The sequence below is a fragment of the Panthera pardus genome, unplaced genomic scaffold (genome assembly GCF_024362965.1).
Source record: "Panthera pardus isolate Hobbes unplaced genomic scaffold, ASM2436296v1 HiC_scaffold_18, whole genome shotgun sequence".
NCBI classification, from domain to species: domain Eukaryota; kingdom Metazoa; phylum Chordata; class Mammalia; order Carnivora; family Felidae; genus Panthera; species Panthera pardus.
Genome location: NW_026526743.1, coordinates 13,713,065 through 13,728,039, shown reverse-complemented (window position 1 = coordinate 13,728,039; position 14,975 = coordinate 13,713,065). Strand labels below are relative to the sequence as shown.

Below are 14,975 nucleotides of genomic sequence, written 5' to 3'. Positions count from 1 at the left end.
TCATTCCCCCTCTTGTTGGGCGTTTAGGTTATATCTAGTGTTTGCCAAATTCTGAATGTACTACTAAATAAGTACCACGCTTGTCGTCATGCATGTTAGTCTGTTCCCGTCTCAGACTCCAGGAAGGTTGTACCCGCTTCTTGTGCCCACTACGTGTACCATGCCCAGTGCATCGCCCTCCCTGGGCTTTTCCCTGTCAGAGGCCACTTCATCCTGTCTATCAAAAATGTAAATAATAATGATAACAGCACTTGATTTTGTGCTCACCCCGTGCCAGGCCCTCTGTTAAGAGCCTGACACACCTCATGTCTTTGAATCCCAGCAGCAACACTGTGAGGTAGACGCTCTCATTGCTTCTCTTTCCCAGAGGCAGCCATGAGGTTTAGACTCACCCTCGAGGTCACCAGTGAGTGAGGGTGGTGCCAGGCTGCCATGCCACCCACTGCTACTGCTTCAGTGCCCCGCCTTGTCCCATTCTTGTAGATTCTGATGATGGTGGGCCTGCCCGCTGCCGGGAAGACCACGTGGGCCATCAAACATGCAGCCTCCAACCCCTCCAAGAAGTACAACATCCTGGGTACCAACGCCATCATGGATAAAATGCGGGTAAGGATGGTTCCCGGTCTCTCCATATTCATCTCCCACCCCCCAAGTGCTGCCCTGCAGCCAGGACCACCCACCCCTTCACCACCCTCTGTCCACAGGTAATGGGCCTGCGCCGGCAGCGGAACTATGCCGGCCGCTGGGACGTCCTGATCCAGCAGGCCACCCAGTGCCTCAACCGCCTCATTCAGATCGCCGCCCGCAAGAAACGCAACTATATTCTAGATCAGGTACTCACTGGTTGACCGTCAACGCCCCAGAGAAAGGAAGGGGCCTGTTGGGTACCTGGGAATTCTCCTCTGGTCCTTTTTTTTTCTTTTTTCTTTTTTCTTTTTTTCCTGCATAATGCTCTTGGACTGTAGTGCTGGTCAGGGAGTCAGCCATACATGATGACACAGTGCCAGACTCAGCATAGTTCTCTGAGCCCGGTCTGTGGGTGGGGCCTGGGGCCATGATCCAGATGTAGCTCAGGCTCTCAGCAGCTCACCAGTGCAGCTTCTGCAGCTATTTAGCGAAATGGAAGGGAGGTGGATTTCTGAAATGGACAAACATGGGCTTGAATCCGAGCTCTGCCTCTTCCTAGCTGCGTGCCTGTGGGTGGCTGACCTCATCCTCCAAATCTCAGTGTTGTGGTCTGTAAAATAGAGATCATATAATGGTACCCATCTGACACATGGTCTGGCATGTGATCGCTGGAGATTGTTGTTAATTACCCTACAGAATAGGTATGTCCCGGCTTCTCTTAGCATGTTTTTATGACTGTGGGATACATATTTAAGTCACGTATTTTCTTTTTTTTTAAATCACATATTTCCTACCTGCCATTTCAATTAAGAGGAAGGTTCTTAGCATCAGAAGGTCTAGGAACCTTTGAAATTAAATCATAATTTTGTATGCAGGCTCAGATATGTATTTTAAAACAACAACTGGACAGTTTTGAGTTAGGATAGGAAGATCCTCCATGGCTGTTAGCATTCTCAAAAGTATGAGTGACCCAAACATGGTTAAGGGTCCCTGTCTCAGTAATGAGTTCCTCACGTTTACCACCTATGAGACATCATTCTTGACACTGCCCTGAAGGCTTTTTCTTTTCTTTCTTTTTTTTTTAAATAAGTGTTGTTGTGGTTGTTTTTTAATTTTTTTTTTTAATGTTTATTTTTGAGAGACAGAGACAGAATGTGAGTGGGTTAAGGGCAGAGAGAGAGGAAGACACAGAATCCGAAGCAGGCTCCAGGCTCCGAGCGGTCAGCACAGAGCCCGATGCAGGGCTTGAACCCACGAGCTGTGAGATCGTGACCTGAGCTGAAGTCGGACGCTCAACCTACTGAGCCACCCAGGGGCCCCCCCTGAAGACTTTTTCAAGTAGCAAATCCTATACGTGGGGATCTACGAACAAGCCTCTGTTCCCTTCCACCTTGCATTTGCCCTTTCTTTAAAATCTCTGAGTGCAAATACATAACCCAAGTAGTACCCCCACCCTGGCAGCCTTACCATTCATGTAGCCCTGGGTACTTTGGTTACCGTGAGTTCAAAGAGTCCTGATGATGGTGGAGCTGGTGGTGGCGCTGGCTTGTCAGAAAGGTGGTTGGAATCTCCAGGGAACCAGGTTGGTTTTGCACAGGAGTGACATCTTCTACAAAACAATTGAGCGGGAGCTCCCAGGTCAGGGGACACATGCAGATTTGGGGAGAGTGGCTCCGTGCCCCTTCCCTGTACCTTGCCCTCTGCATCTCTTCCATCGGGCTGCTCCTGAGTTATATTCTTTTCATAATAAACCAGTAAGCTGATGTTTACAGTGGAAGAAATGAGGCCTCCTAGCCAACATGGAAAAAGAGAGAGCTCATGGTAAGAAATTAGTTCTTAAAGACAAAAAGAAAAAAGCTATTGACTGATCTTTATGATCAGTCTTTAAGATCAGTGATCTTTATGATAGACAAATTTATTTAAAGGATCTTGCCAAGCAGTTAGGTATCAAGAGTGGAAATTTGGCTTGCTGACGAAACAGCCATGCTACAAAAACTAAAAGTTGGTCAAAGCCGTGCCACACCTCTGGCACTACTCTGTGATAGTGGAGATGTGAGATTCGCTCTGAGTGTTGCTATTCTGGAAGGTGGAGCTGAAAAGGTGTACTTTCATCCAGTGACAAACACTGAGACCATAGGATTGAGCCCTGAAGACTCACATTTGTAAAGTACTAATTGGGTTAACGAAAAAAACAAAAAAGCAAAACAGTTGAGCACAGGATAGTCCAGGAGCCACCCAGCGTTATTCCCCCAGCTCAGCCCCATTACTGATGCATATAGCCAGCTTTCTCCCCCTTTAAAAGACTTCTTTCTCTTTCTTTCTTTTTTTCTTTCTTTTTTTTTCATGTTTATTCATTTATTTTGAGAGAGAGCGTGAGCAGGGGAGGAGCAGAGAGAGTGGGAGAGAGAAAATCCCAATCCGTGCTGTTGGCGCAAAGTCCACCAAGGGGCTTGATCCCACAGACCGTGAGATTGTGACCCGAACCGAAATCAAGAGTCAGACGCTCAACAGACAGCCACCCAGGCACCCTAAGAGTTTGGTTTTTTTGTTTTTTGGTTTTTTTTTTTAATTTTTTTTTTTAATGTTTATTTATTTTTGAGACAGAGAGAGACAGAGCATGAACGGGGGAGGGTCAGAGAGAGGGAGACACAGAATCTGAAACAGGGTCCAGGCTCTGAGCCGTCAGCACAGAGCCCGACGTGGGGCTCGAACTCACTCACTGAGAGATCATGACCTGAGCCGAAGTCGGCCGCTCAACCGACTGAGCCACCCAGGTGTCCCAGAGTTTGTTTTTTAAACAAGCCTCATTTTGCCCCATTCTTTTTGTCAGAGCATTTTGAAATTGTAGTCTGACTAGGCCCCAGTGGGACTGGATCCTAAAAGGTGTGAGAGCAGTGGTGTTTTAACACCTTGAGGATTCCTTGTTTGGACACCCCAGCAAGTATTCCCTGCCTATCTTTTTCTCAGTTTGCTGGTTAAATTAACTGTGAAACCTATTTCAAATATGTGGCCCGGTGGAGAAGGATTATAGTCATAGCGGTAGATGGTCTTAACATGTGTTCAACATTTCAAACTGGGCTCTCTCTGGAAGTCAAGCCCTAGCACCTCAGCCAGGCATAGAACAGCTTAGCCTTCTCAGCTTGTGCTGGCTTGTTCAGGGACAGGATCCAGGGCAGTACTGGGTGCACCTGTGCTCTTCAGGGCTTCTGGCTTCCTGGTAGGGGGGACCTGCAGGTCAGGCCAAGTGATCTAGGCCAGCAGGGAGACAAAATAACCTAAACTCTGAAGGAGGGAGAAGAGTGGATTAACCACAGATCGTAGGATTGACTTGGGGTCTGAAACTATAGGTTACTCAGGCCTAGGAAGAGGTCTAAAGTCAGTGGCTTGATCTGTCTTTTTGGCTTAAGCCCCAAAAGTGGGTTCCAGAAAATCCTGGGGGTATGATACAAGATTCACAGCAGACCCCTGGCCAGATGCTGGCACTTCCCACTCCACCAGCTTTGACAATGAGGATAAGTTGATGAACAGCTGTCTCCTGAACTAGATAGACCTCCCAAAGCAGAGACAGTAACGCAGGCCATGTCCCTACAATCCCAGGATCTCAGCTCAAGGCTCTTTTTCCCTTTTCCCTCTGATTTTTCCTTAGTGTTCAGACCTCCCTCCATTTGGCTCTCCTGTTACTTAGGTTGGCCTCAGAAATGCTAGTCCTTGAGAGGGAAGGAGAAAGAAATTGTGTCCTTCTCTCTTCTGCCTTCGGCCAGGATCCCAGCCCCTACCCCAGGATGTATCTCATTGAGCACAACCTCTCAGGTGTGTTGGGGCCTGGACCTACATTCCATGATTACTTGAGTCCTCTTGAGATCATGTGGGACATCTGGGGAGGGAAAAAAAGTAGATGGACCAAAGGGGAAACTTAGGCCTCACCAGGGAAAAGAACCTATTTGAAGTTATTTGGTCAGTTTACTGGTAGAACAAGTCACTGCTGACTTCCCAGAAAGTCACAGCCAAGAATGGTGGGAGCCTTGGTGGAAAATTAGGAAAGCTTTCTGGAGGTGGGGTGCCTAGCCAGGACATGGATGATGATAAAAGGAGTTGAGACTTTGTCCTGAGGGTGGTGGGGAGAGGGACATGACTAGCTTTGCTTGACTGGTAAAAGGCTGAAGAGCAAGGGAGAAAGAGAAGTTGGAAGCCACATTGCTTCATGTGGTCTCTGGGGGCCTCTCTTACCGGTGGAAAGCGTCTGGAATGAGATGCTGCCTGGCCTGCCCCTGACCCACCACAGGAGCTCTCCTGGAGGCTTTTGAGAGGGCCTCTGCAGGGCCATGTGTGAGGGCCCTAAACCACCCCAGAGTTGAGGACTGCAGGCTAGGAGTTCCCTCAGGGCTCTAAGAGCTCAGAGCCAGGCCAGGCAGTAATCAGAAACCGTGCTGGAGGTGACCACATTGCCAGCCCTGCCTCAGTCGTCAGAACATGGGGTTCTAGTCCCACTTTGTGTCCCTGTTGACAAGCACCATGCCTTCTCCTGAAACAAACCTAGGGCTGAGATTAGAAGCCCAAAGTTAACCGCCTGTTGTTGGCAGGTGTTAGAGAGGGAGGGGTTTCTCTTCACCTTCCCATCCCCAGAGCCTCAGCCTGTGTCATTGTTGACACTCCAGCCAATTCTCTTCCTACATGTGTGGTTCCTTCCACTGGATTCACCTCCCTGAGCCCAGAGTGAACTCTTGTCACCAGCTTTAAATTTGCTCCACGAGTCCAGCCATGTTTCTGTCACTGCCAGCCTGACCCCACTGAGCTCTGGACAGGGGACAGTGGGACTCTCACAGAACTCAGGCTGGGAGCCCACTGTGTTTCTCCCTCACTCCCTCAGGCTGTCATACACTAGAGCTATCCACATAGCTTCTTTGAGGAACCCAGTTCCTGTCCTTTGGCCCATGTGGCTGGGGATTGGGGATAGCCGGGGACAGGGAGGCAAGAAACATAGCCCCAGACCTTCGTAGAGTTAGCATCTTCAAGCAGGGTGGGACTGGGAGAAGCAGGAGCTGGACAGAGGGATCCCACACAGCTGGAAAAGCTGACCTAGCTGTTGTGCTGGTCTCCTAGCAACAGCCACCAGCAGCCCCTAGTGACCATAGCAGTGCTGGGCCGGCTCAGGGGCCCTGACCTCACTGTGTTTGCTGTAGCAACAGCCACCAGCAGCTAACTCCCTTTCCTCCTGGAAGCCAGGCATTTGCATTTCTACTGGCCTGGTTCAGGCACTTCCCTTCCCCAAGCCCAGGACTAAGGGGGAGGGACAGGCAGTCTTGAAAACACTCGCCAAGTGTGTTCTCAGCACCTCCGTTCCAGGGTGTCTGAGGAGCCATCCCTCCAAGTCTAGCCACTTCCCCCGACGGAGGCCAGCTATTTATGAGTCGGTTCTGCTCCGCCCCCACCCCTCCTATCCCCAGAAGCTACAGGGACAAGCCTCTGCCCCCCATCTGCCCCTTGGGAAACCTCCAGGCGGTGTTTATCCATGTCCTCAGGGTTCGAGGCAGTCAAAATAGGATCGCTTCTTAAGAGCAAGAACATGGAATGGGTTGTCCGTAGAATGATCTAGGGCCACAGTCACACTGGCACCTATTCACTCTGGCCTTTGTGCCAGGAGAAAAACCTCATTATTTAGCTAGAGGAGGCCAAATTCTATCTTGCTATGATCAGATGCCACTTTCTGCTTTGCCTTTAGGAATGAGTCCAGGAAGAGCAGTGGAGAGAGGGACCTTTCCTCTAACCTGATGTGCCTCTTAACCATTTGTGGCCCAAGGCCTCTCCTTGGGCTGGTCCCAGGTCCCAGCCTGGGTGTCCTCCTGCCCCTCCTTGAAGGGTGGAACATTTTCCCTGGGGAACAGGGAGGAACATCCCTGCCTACTGTGTGTTAGGGCTAGGGGTCTGGTTGGTGAGAACAGCTACACCCACAGCCCAGATCTTTCAGCAAATGTGCTCTGGGGTCCCTGGGCTCTGGCTGACCCACAGCCCAGCTTCCTGTTCCTTGTGTCTTGGGAGAGGATCTCTTGTGACTTTTCCTTTTTCTTTTTCTTTTTTTTTTTTTTTTTAATTTAACTTTCCTTGGTCCTTTCCATTAGGAAGCCTCTCCAAGGACAGTGTCAGTCCTGTTGGCCATATTTTCAGACCCACCCTGTGTGTGTTGACTTGGAACTTTTCCTGCCCCTCCCTACCACATGCCAGACGTTGTCACATCTGCAACTCCTCAACAGAGCCAAGAGGAGGGTGATATGATCCCTGTCTTTCAGATGAAGAAATTTGAGAGGCAGGCTAATTAGGTGACTTGTCTACAGCCTCACAAATAGTAGAAGGCACAGCTGGGATTTCAACCCCAGGATTCTTCCCCAAAGCCTGTGTTCTCCCTGTCCCATCTCACTGTCCCTGCCCTTCTGATGGGATGTCACTGTAGCTTGATCCTCCCCTGGCCTGGGTTGCTTTGCATTCACTTAACAGCGAGAATATCCATGGCACACACCCCCTCCACAATAATAGCCATAACAGCCGTGCTTCCCATTTGTTCAGTGTTGGCTGTGAGCCAGGCCCTGGGCTAATCAAGGGCTTTTACTCACATGAACTCCTGTTGTCTTAATAACAACTGTATGACATTCATACTCTTTTCCCCTTTCAGGGCTTGAGACTCAGACTCATGAAATATGCAGTACATTGATTTTACAGACAAGTAAGCCAGAGTTTTTCACCCAGGGCCATGCAGGTGTGACCTGACCAGGTCCACCCCACACACTGCTTGCTTCTGTCAAGATGCTCCCACTCTGGAGGCTGCCTCATAACCCCACTCTAGGAGTTCCTCGTGTTTGGACAGTTGCTTTGTGGTCCTTTTCTGCTCAGTCTTCACCAGCTCTAGGAGGGCAGCTTCTCATCTCTGTTTTACAGATGAGGCAACTGTATAAGGGCTGGCCAGAGCTAGTTACTGGCCGCACTAGGGTTTTTCCACCTTGCCAGGCTGTGTCTTCAAAATGCCATATTTTTGTGTCCACTGGTGCATGCCCCTTACAGACTCTTCACCTCTGTGGCTTCTCCCTTGAGTCCCTGTCAAAGCCATTAGAAGTTGTTTAAATGCAATTATTTCTCGTTACTCCAGAGCTGTTGAGTGTCTGAGTTTGGATAGGGTGGAAACCCGTATAGGTGCCTGGGCCCCACTTCCAGAGAATGGGGTTTGGGGGTTCCTTAGTGGGGGTGGGCCTGCTTTTTTTTTTTTTTTTTTTTTTTTTTTTTTTTTTTTTTGCTGTAGCATCCAGATGGTTTGGGTGTGCAGGCTGAATCTCCCAGGTCTGGGCCCCAGTCCCAAAGGGCCTGGCACGTAGTTGGTTTTCAATAAATGGAAGCTATGGTCACTGCTGCTCTCAATCAAGTGTTTTAGTTCTAGAGACCCACTTTGTGCCCAGTGCACACTGCACACCGCCCAGACGAAGAGAACAAAATGTTAGCAGCAAAACCACTTGTGAAAAGCATGGGCTGCTGCCTTGTCAGGCTCTGGGTAAAAGCTTGTGGATGAGACTGATGTTTTAGAGAGGGACTGAGGGAATGAAAACAGTCCACACGGCAGTCAAAAGGGGGTGGTTGATTATGGCAACCACTGTGTAAATATTATGGAGCCATTAAAAGTGAACACTGACACAGAAAAAAGGTTAAACATTAAGTGAAAAAAGCCTTCAGGAGAGTATGTAGCATGATTCCACTTGTGTTAAAAATCACACAGATCGGTGCTCACTTTGGCAGCACACACATTAAAATTGGAACGACACAGAGAAGGTGAGCATGGCCCCTGCTCAAGGATGACACACACGTTTGTGAAGCGTTGCATGTTTTATTATTTTTTATGAGAGAGAGAGAAAAGGAGTGGGGAGAGCAAGCTCCGGGAAGGGGTAAAGAGAGAAGGAGAGAGAATCCCAGGCAGGCTCCATCCCATGAACTGTGAGGTCATGACCTAACCCAAAATCAAGAGTGTGACACTTAACCGACTGAGCCACCCATGCACCCTGCATTTTAAACATGAACACTTTTCGTTATGTACCTATAAGATTTTTCCACCAGGTCTCAAAGTCGGTGCTTTAAGAAAGAAAAAAAAATCACACAGATCTTCCTGGAAATACATAAATTCAGTATAGGCCATCTCTGGGAAGTAGGACTGGCAGTAAGCGGATGAAGGGATTATTCTTACTCTAAACTTTATCCTTGTACTCTGACAGTTTTATCGTGAGCAGGTGTTACTTTTAGAATTGGGGGTGGGGAGGGGTAGGGCGTAAAATGGCATCCCAAGAACAAATAGGAGTTAAAAGCCCAAGTGTAGGTACCCCTTGTCCTGTGACTGTCAGCAGCCACTTTCCCAAAGCCAATTTCTCAGAATGGGCTCAAGAATCTTAACAAAAAAAGAGCACAGTTTCCTGAGGTTTTTTTTTGTTTTGTTTGCTTAGAGCTAGTGTCCTTTTCTCAATTCCTGGCCCACAGAATACTTGATAGGAAAAAACCCAACTCGTAACGTACCATCTCTTGCCTCTTCTGTTTCCTACCCCTAGACAAATGTTTATGGGTCAGCCCAGAGACGAAAAATGAGACCATTTGAAGGCTTCCAGCGCAAAGCTATTGTAATTTGTCCCACTGATGAGGACCTAAAAGACCGGACTATAAAGCGAACTGATGAGGAGGGGAAGGATGTCCCAGATCACGCGGTCCTAGAAATGAAAGGTAGGAGATAAGCCAGCACAGCAGGGTCCTTAGGAGAAAAGCGCCTTCAATCGTCCTTTCCTCCCCAGCTCCTTACTTATTCCTCTTTTGATCTTGTCCATTCTTTCCTTGCTCCTGTTTTGCCCTTCCCGGTCTAGTGCACCTGTGAATGGAAGAGCTGCTGGCATCTCTCACAGCATGGTTTAGACTAGATGGGGCTGGGGCAGGATGAGGGAGAGGACACGTGGCGGGAAACGCTGAGACCTGCACATCTCCCGCCTCTGGCACCCACCGGTGGGGTGACTGAGCAAGCTTCATTCTGCTCCTGTGTAGAAACAAGGATGGTGATTCCACATCTCTGGCCCACTCCCTGGGGAGGCTGGAGGGAGTGTTTATATTTGGTGGGGCTTGTAGCCACCTCTTCAGAAAAGGGACAGGAGAGTCTTTATTAACTCCTGATCATTGTCAGAGAGGTTAGGACCCTTTCTCACTTCTGTCACTCACTATTCATGCCTCTGCCATCTCCCTTCTAGCCAGCCAGTGTCCTGGGGGTGTAGGGGACTAGACCTTGGGAGGTACTGACCTCCCTCTCCTTGTTCCCTCCGGGGCCCTGCCTTCCTCCTAGCCAACTTCACGTTACCAGACGTTGGGGACTTCCTGGATGAGGTGCTGTTCATTGAGCTGCAGCGGGAAGAAGCAGACAAACTGGTGAGGCAATACAACGAAGAAGGTCGCAAGGCCGGGCCACCCCCTGAAAAGCGCTTTGACAACCGAGGTGGTGGTGGATTCCGGGGCCGTGGGGGCGGTGGCGGTTTCCAGCGCTATGACAACAGAGGCCCACCAGGGGGCAACCGAGGAGGCTTCCAGAACAGAGGAGGAGGCAGTGGTGGAGGAGGCAACTACCGAGGAGGTGAGACATCTCAAGCAGAGCTGTCTCCGCTCTTGGCTCCCGGGTCAGGGTTGGTGATTGCTTATTCAGTCAGCAGATGAATTTTCCCTAGCACCAGCTGTGGGCTGAATTCTGGTGGAGAACCAAGGTGATCAAACTCTGGGGCCTCAGGGAAATTCCCACTGTCCTGCTTCTCCTGGGGATTGCTTCTGAAGCCCATGCCTGTTTGTAGGTCACCCTCTGTCATTTTTACGAGTCCAACCTTCCATCTGACCGTGAGCTCCTTAAGAAGAGGGGCCAGGCCGAGTTTACTGCCAGTCCTGCCTTCCAGCTCAGGCACAAGGCAAACGTTAGGACTGTTTTCAGGGTTCAGTATTCAAACAAATAGAAAAATGGGCTTAGGTTAATTTGCCCGTTTCTCCCAGCTAAATCCAGAGCTGGGAGCAGGTGGTCCAGTGCCCAAGTTTTCTATCTTAAGTTCTGCTGTCTCTGAGGTAAAGTGTATGATCGTGATTTAACTAGCATACCCAACTGTTTCAGTGTTGTGCTAGATAGTTCTGGGGACACAGCCATGACCTGGACAGACACATCACCCTGTGCTGACAGTACAGAAGGATTCTGGACTGAATGGCAGAGCCCAGGGTTACTGTGAGCTTGGGTGACACCAGATCCAGCCTGTGAGGGAGCCAGGCTCAGGAAAGGCCTCCCAAGATAGCAGTGTCTAGGCTGAGGTCCAGAGACCTGTGGAAGCTGACAGGAGAAGGGTTCTGGGCCCAGCAACAGCTGGTCAAGGGCTTAGGAGAGATGGCCAATTTGACCCAGCCTGAAGAGGACTGTCCTCAGTATTTAGCATCCCTCTTCCTGACCTTCTCTGATTTGTTCAGTAGCTATCAAGATGCTGGGGACACAGTAGAAACCAAAACAGCCCTGGTCATGAGCTCACAGTCCAGTGGGCAGGACAAACCTGTCAGCAGACAGTGAAGACTGAGTTATCAGGGCTGTATGGGGGCCTTGCCCAGGGGTCTGGGGAAACCCAGAGTGGAGCCCAGCTCCTGAGGGTCCCAAGTTCAGAATGATGAGACCTCCCACCTGGCTTCTCCAATGCAGGTTTCAACCGCAGCGGAGGTGGTGGCTACAACCAGAACCGCTGGGGTAACAACAGCCGGGATAACAACAATTCCAACAACCGAGGCAGCTACAACCGGGCTCCCCAGCAACAGCCGCCACCACAGCAGCCCCCGCCACCGCAGCCTCCACCGCAACAGCCGCCGCCACCACCCAGCTATAGCCCTGCTCGGAACCCACCAGGGGCCAGCAGCTACAACAAGAATAGCAACATCCCTGGCTCGAGCGCCAATACCAGCACCCCCACTGTCAGCAGCTACAGCCCTCCACAGGTGAGAACATAACATGTACGGGGCAGCAGTTGTGGTCCCGTGCTCCAGCCGCGGGTCTCCACTCTTCCCTCCAGCCCTGCCCTTCTTCCTGGCAGTGCTTTTGACTGGATGGACCCTAGATATTCCTTCCAGACCCAGATAAATTGGGAACTTCTTGTTTTTCCCCCTCGCCCCACCTCTCAGGGTGGTGTGCTGTAAGTGTTGAATGCTGCAGCAAGTACATTTTTCTGGGCTGTGTCGCTGGCCTCTACTGAATCCCCAAGAAAGCACTTGATCGGAGCTGCCCTTTGCCGAGGCTGGAAGGGACTGATCCCCTTATCTCTAGCATACTGAGACAGGCCCTAAGGTTGGGAGGTCTCGCCCTGTGCCCTGAGAGTTTCACTCCGGAGCAGCTCCTAGCTCAGTTCCAACTCTCCACAAGCTGGTGCTCGGACTCTGGTATGCACAGGCCTGTCACCCAGAGCCGTCCGCAGCCATTTCCTGAGCGCCTTCCACATGCCAGGCCTGGGAACAGCTGCCAGGAGACATTGGTGAATGGCTCCTAGTCCTGCTTTAACCAGAATATTTCCTAGAACGGGATTTGGGCAGGCACGAGTTCAAGCCCCCCCCCCACGTCTTAGTTCTGTAACCTTACATAAATGTTTCACCTCTCCAGACCTCATATTCTTCATCAAGGCTAGAGTTGTTCGTAGAACTCACTTCTGAGGTTTGTTGTAAGGGATGGGTGGCATTATAGCTTTGTGGGGAAAGCTCTGGAACTAGACAGACCAGAGCTTAACTCCCAGCTCCACCACTTTTTACTGTGTGACTTGGGCCCGGTTGTTTCACCTCCTTGAGTGTCAGCTTCCTTCTCTGTAAAATGCCACTAATGGAACCCGCCTCTCAGATTTGATGGGGGGATTAGATGGGTTAACGATAGAGCCTGGACTTGGGAAGCACCTGGGAAATTGCTACTACAGTTGCTCTCAGCCAACCTTCCCAGAGCAATTGCCACCACTTATTGAGTGCTCAAGCTTACTGAATACACAAAGCAGTCGGAAGGGGAAAAGGCAGTGGAATTTCAAGAGATGCTGTGCGCCTTGCTCCCCCAGGGTCTTAGAGCCAGGAGACTGCAGAACACAGCCTTACATCCCACCCTGTCCTGCCACGTCCCAGAGCTGACCCGTTTCCTCAGCCCTCAGACAACCTCCACCAAGGAAGTTCCTTTGTGGGCCCACTGCTTACGAAGGCCCTTCCTCCATCCCAGCTGAGCTATTTCACAGAACCCTGATTTTTCCCCCCGTTTTCCAGCCGAGTTACAGCCAGCCACCGTACAACCAGGGAGGGTACAGCCAGGGCTACACAGCCCCTCCACCTCCACCTCCACCACCGCCTGCCTACAACTATGGGAGCTATGGCGGCTACAACCCGGCTCCCTACACCCCACCGCCGCCCCCCACCGCACAGACCTATCCTCAGCCCAGCTATAACCAGTATCAGCAGGTAGGTGCCAGACTCAGGCTATGGGGGTGGGGGGAGGGTGTGCTAAAGAGACTTCCAGGGGCCTGGACTGGAGTCTGTATTTATTCCTAAAAAGATGGGCTGGCCTCAGGCCAGTATTTGTCTGATGTAGCCATTCCATTTGGTGGACACTTCTGTACCAGCTGCTGAATACCTGATCTGAACCTCCCCTCCCAGTGCAGCAAGCAAACTACAAAGCAGGGGCCTTCAAATCCTGCTTCAGCACCATGGCCAGTGTCCACACCCCTGGGTTGGTGCTAGGCCGTCATAGCTATTAGTGTTTTGAATATGGCTATCTGGCTGTACCTGAAAGGACATTAGGTTGGCAAGCCAGGAGGTCTGGGCTTTAGTCCCTGACTGTCCATCCATGTGGCATCAGGTCAACCACTTGTCCTCCCAAGGTGCCTTGATTTCTCTATCAGGGGACCCATCTCTGCCCTGGGTGGGAGTAGGGTCAAGGCAGGAGCCAAATGTGGGTCTGGGTAAGGACAACCTGGTGCTCTTGGTCTCTCTCTCCAGTATGCCCAGCAGTGGAACCAGTACTATCAGAACCAGGGCCAGTGGCCACCATACTACGGGAACTACGACTACGGGAGCTACTCCGGGAACACACAGGGAGGCACAAGCACACAGTAGCCGGTGTGCTCAGGAGGCCCCTGCCGGCTTCCTCCACCAGCGCCCACCTCGGCCCCCTCGTCTACCCCCACTGGGTCCTGTGGTGCTGGGGGACGGGTCATCCCAGGGCTGCCTCCTTTCAGCCCACTGCCTCCCCTCTGAGGGGCTTCTTCCCCAACACAGGGCCGGGCATTTTTCTCTGGATTCAAACAGGCAACAGTGACCTTTTATTTTCTGTTTGTCCCCTTCTTCCTCCCCTTCTCCTCTTCTTCCTCCTCCCCTCCTCCTTTTTGACTGAAGACCCCCCCCCCCCCCCCCCCCCGCCCCTTGGTCAAACAGTGAGGCTGCAGTGGCTGAGGGAGGGCCCCTTCTGCCCATCTGTCCCAGTCCTGCTCCAGCCCCCTCAGCTTCCCACACCCTCATGCAGTTGGTTGTAAATTCTTCCAGGAGCTGTTTTACTGTCTACTTTTCAGGATTTAAGAAAAAAAAAAAAAAAAAAAATCAAAAACTTAAAAAAAAAAAAAACCCACAAGTTTAAAAAGTAAAATGCGGAGGGAGGAAGCAGTGACAGATTTTTTTTTTGGTAATTATGCTTTTTTTTTTTTTTTTTTTTAATTTTTAGAATTTCTCTGTTTTTACTGTGGCTGTCGATACTTCATCAGGATAACCATTTCTTTGCTGAGTTCAGGTGACTGAGGAAGAGCCACACCCTCAAAACAGAACACACAAAACAAAACTATAGAATCATCTTTAACCTAACTTTTTATACGATGTCTCAGTTTCCCGTAACTTTGCACACAAGCTTCTGTGTTGAGTTGAATTGTAACTGCTTTTTGTATTTGGAGAGAGTGTGACTATTGAACTTGAAACCTTTTATTCCGGGCGTCTTGGTAGTTTCTGGTGGGATTAAGCGGGTGAGAGGGAAGAAGGGGAGGTTGGGGGGCTCCTTCCCTTCAGAACATGAAATTTCTCCCACTGCCTCCTCTCCAGAGGTCTCCCAGGTGCCAGACCTAAAGGTTTTTCCTACAATGATCCTCTGATTATTTTTACTTCCCCTTGACCCGTATGTTTTAACAGGATTTTAACAAACTGCACTTATTAAGAAATGTGTTTGCTTTGTTTTGTTTTCTTTCAATAAATGACATGGCACCTCCTAGCAGGAAGGAAGCAGGGTTGAAACCCTGAAGTGTTACTGCAGTTGGCCTTTAATTGGGGTGGGGCCTTTTCAG

General features: G+C 50.4%; 1 protein-coding gene and 1 non-coding gene across 5 annotated transcripts in view; both read left to right on the top strand.

The window, feature by feature from the left end:
* The window catches only part of HNRNPUL1 (heterogeneous nuclear ribonucleoprotein U like 1), a 36,940-nt gene extending 22,038 nt beyond the window's left edge, over nucleotides 1-14,902 (top strand). For all 4 annotated transcript variants that reach the window (XM_019434392.2, XM_019434390.2, XM_019434391.2 and 1 more), the window contains exons 9-15: nucleotides 484-606; nucleotides 705-833; nucleotides 9,198-9,366; nucleotides 9,971-10,255; nucleotides 11,342-11,631; nucleotides 12,922-13,113; nucleotides 13,651-14,902. In XM_019434392.2, coding sequence (XP_019289937.1) covers nucleotides 484-606; nucleotides 705-833; nucleotides 9,198-9,366; nucleotides 9,971-10,255; nucleotides 11,342-11,631; nucleotides 12,922-13,113; nucleotides 13,651-13,767 — 1,305 coding nt within the window. In that variant the 3' untranslated portion in view covers nucleotides 13,768-14,902. The remainder of the gene's footprint in view (nucleotides 1-483; nucleotides 607-704; nucleotides 834-9,197; nucleotides 9,367-9,970; nucleotides 10,256-11,341; nucleotides 11,632-12,921; nucleotides 13,114-13,650) is intronic.
* LOC128778115 (U6 spliceosomal RNA) lies at nucleotides 8,385-8,491 on the top strand. The gene has a single exon (XR_008423489.1). It is a non-coding gene; the product is annotated as a U6 spliceosomal RNA (small nuclear RNA).
* Nucleotides 14,903-14,975: the final 73 nt, after the last annotated feature.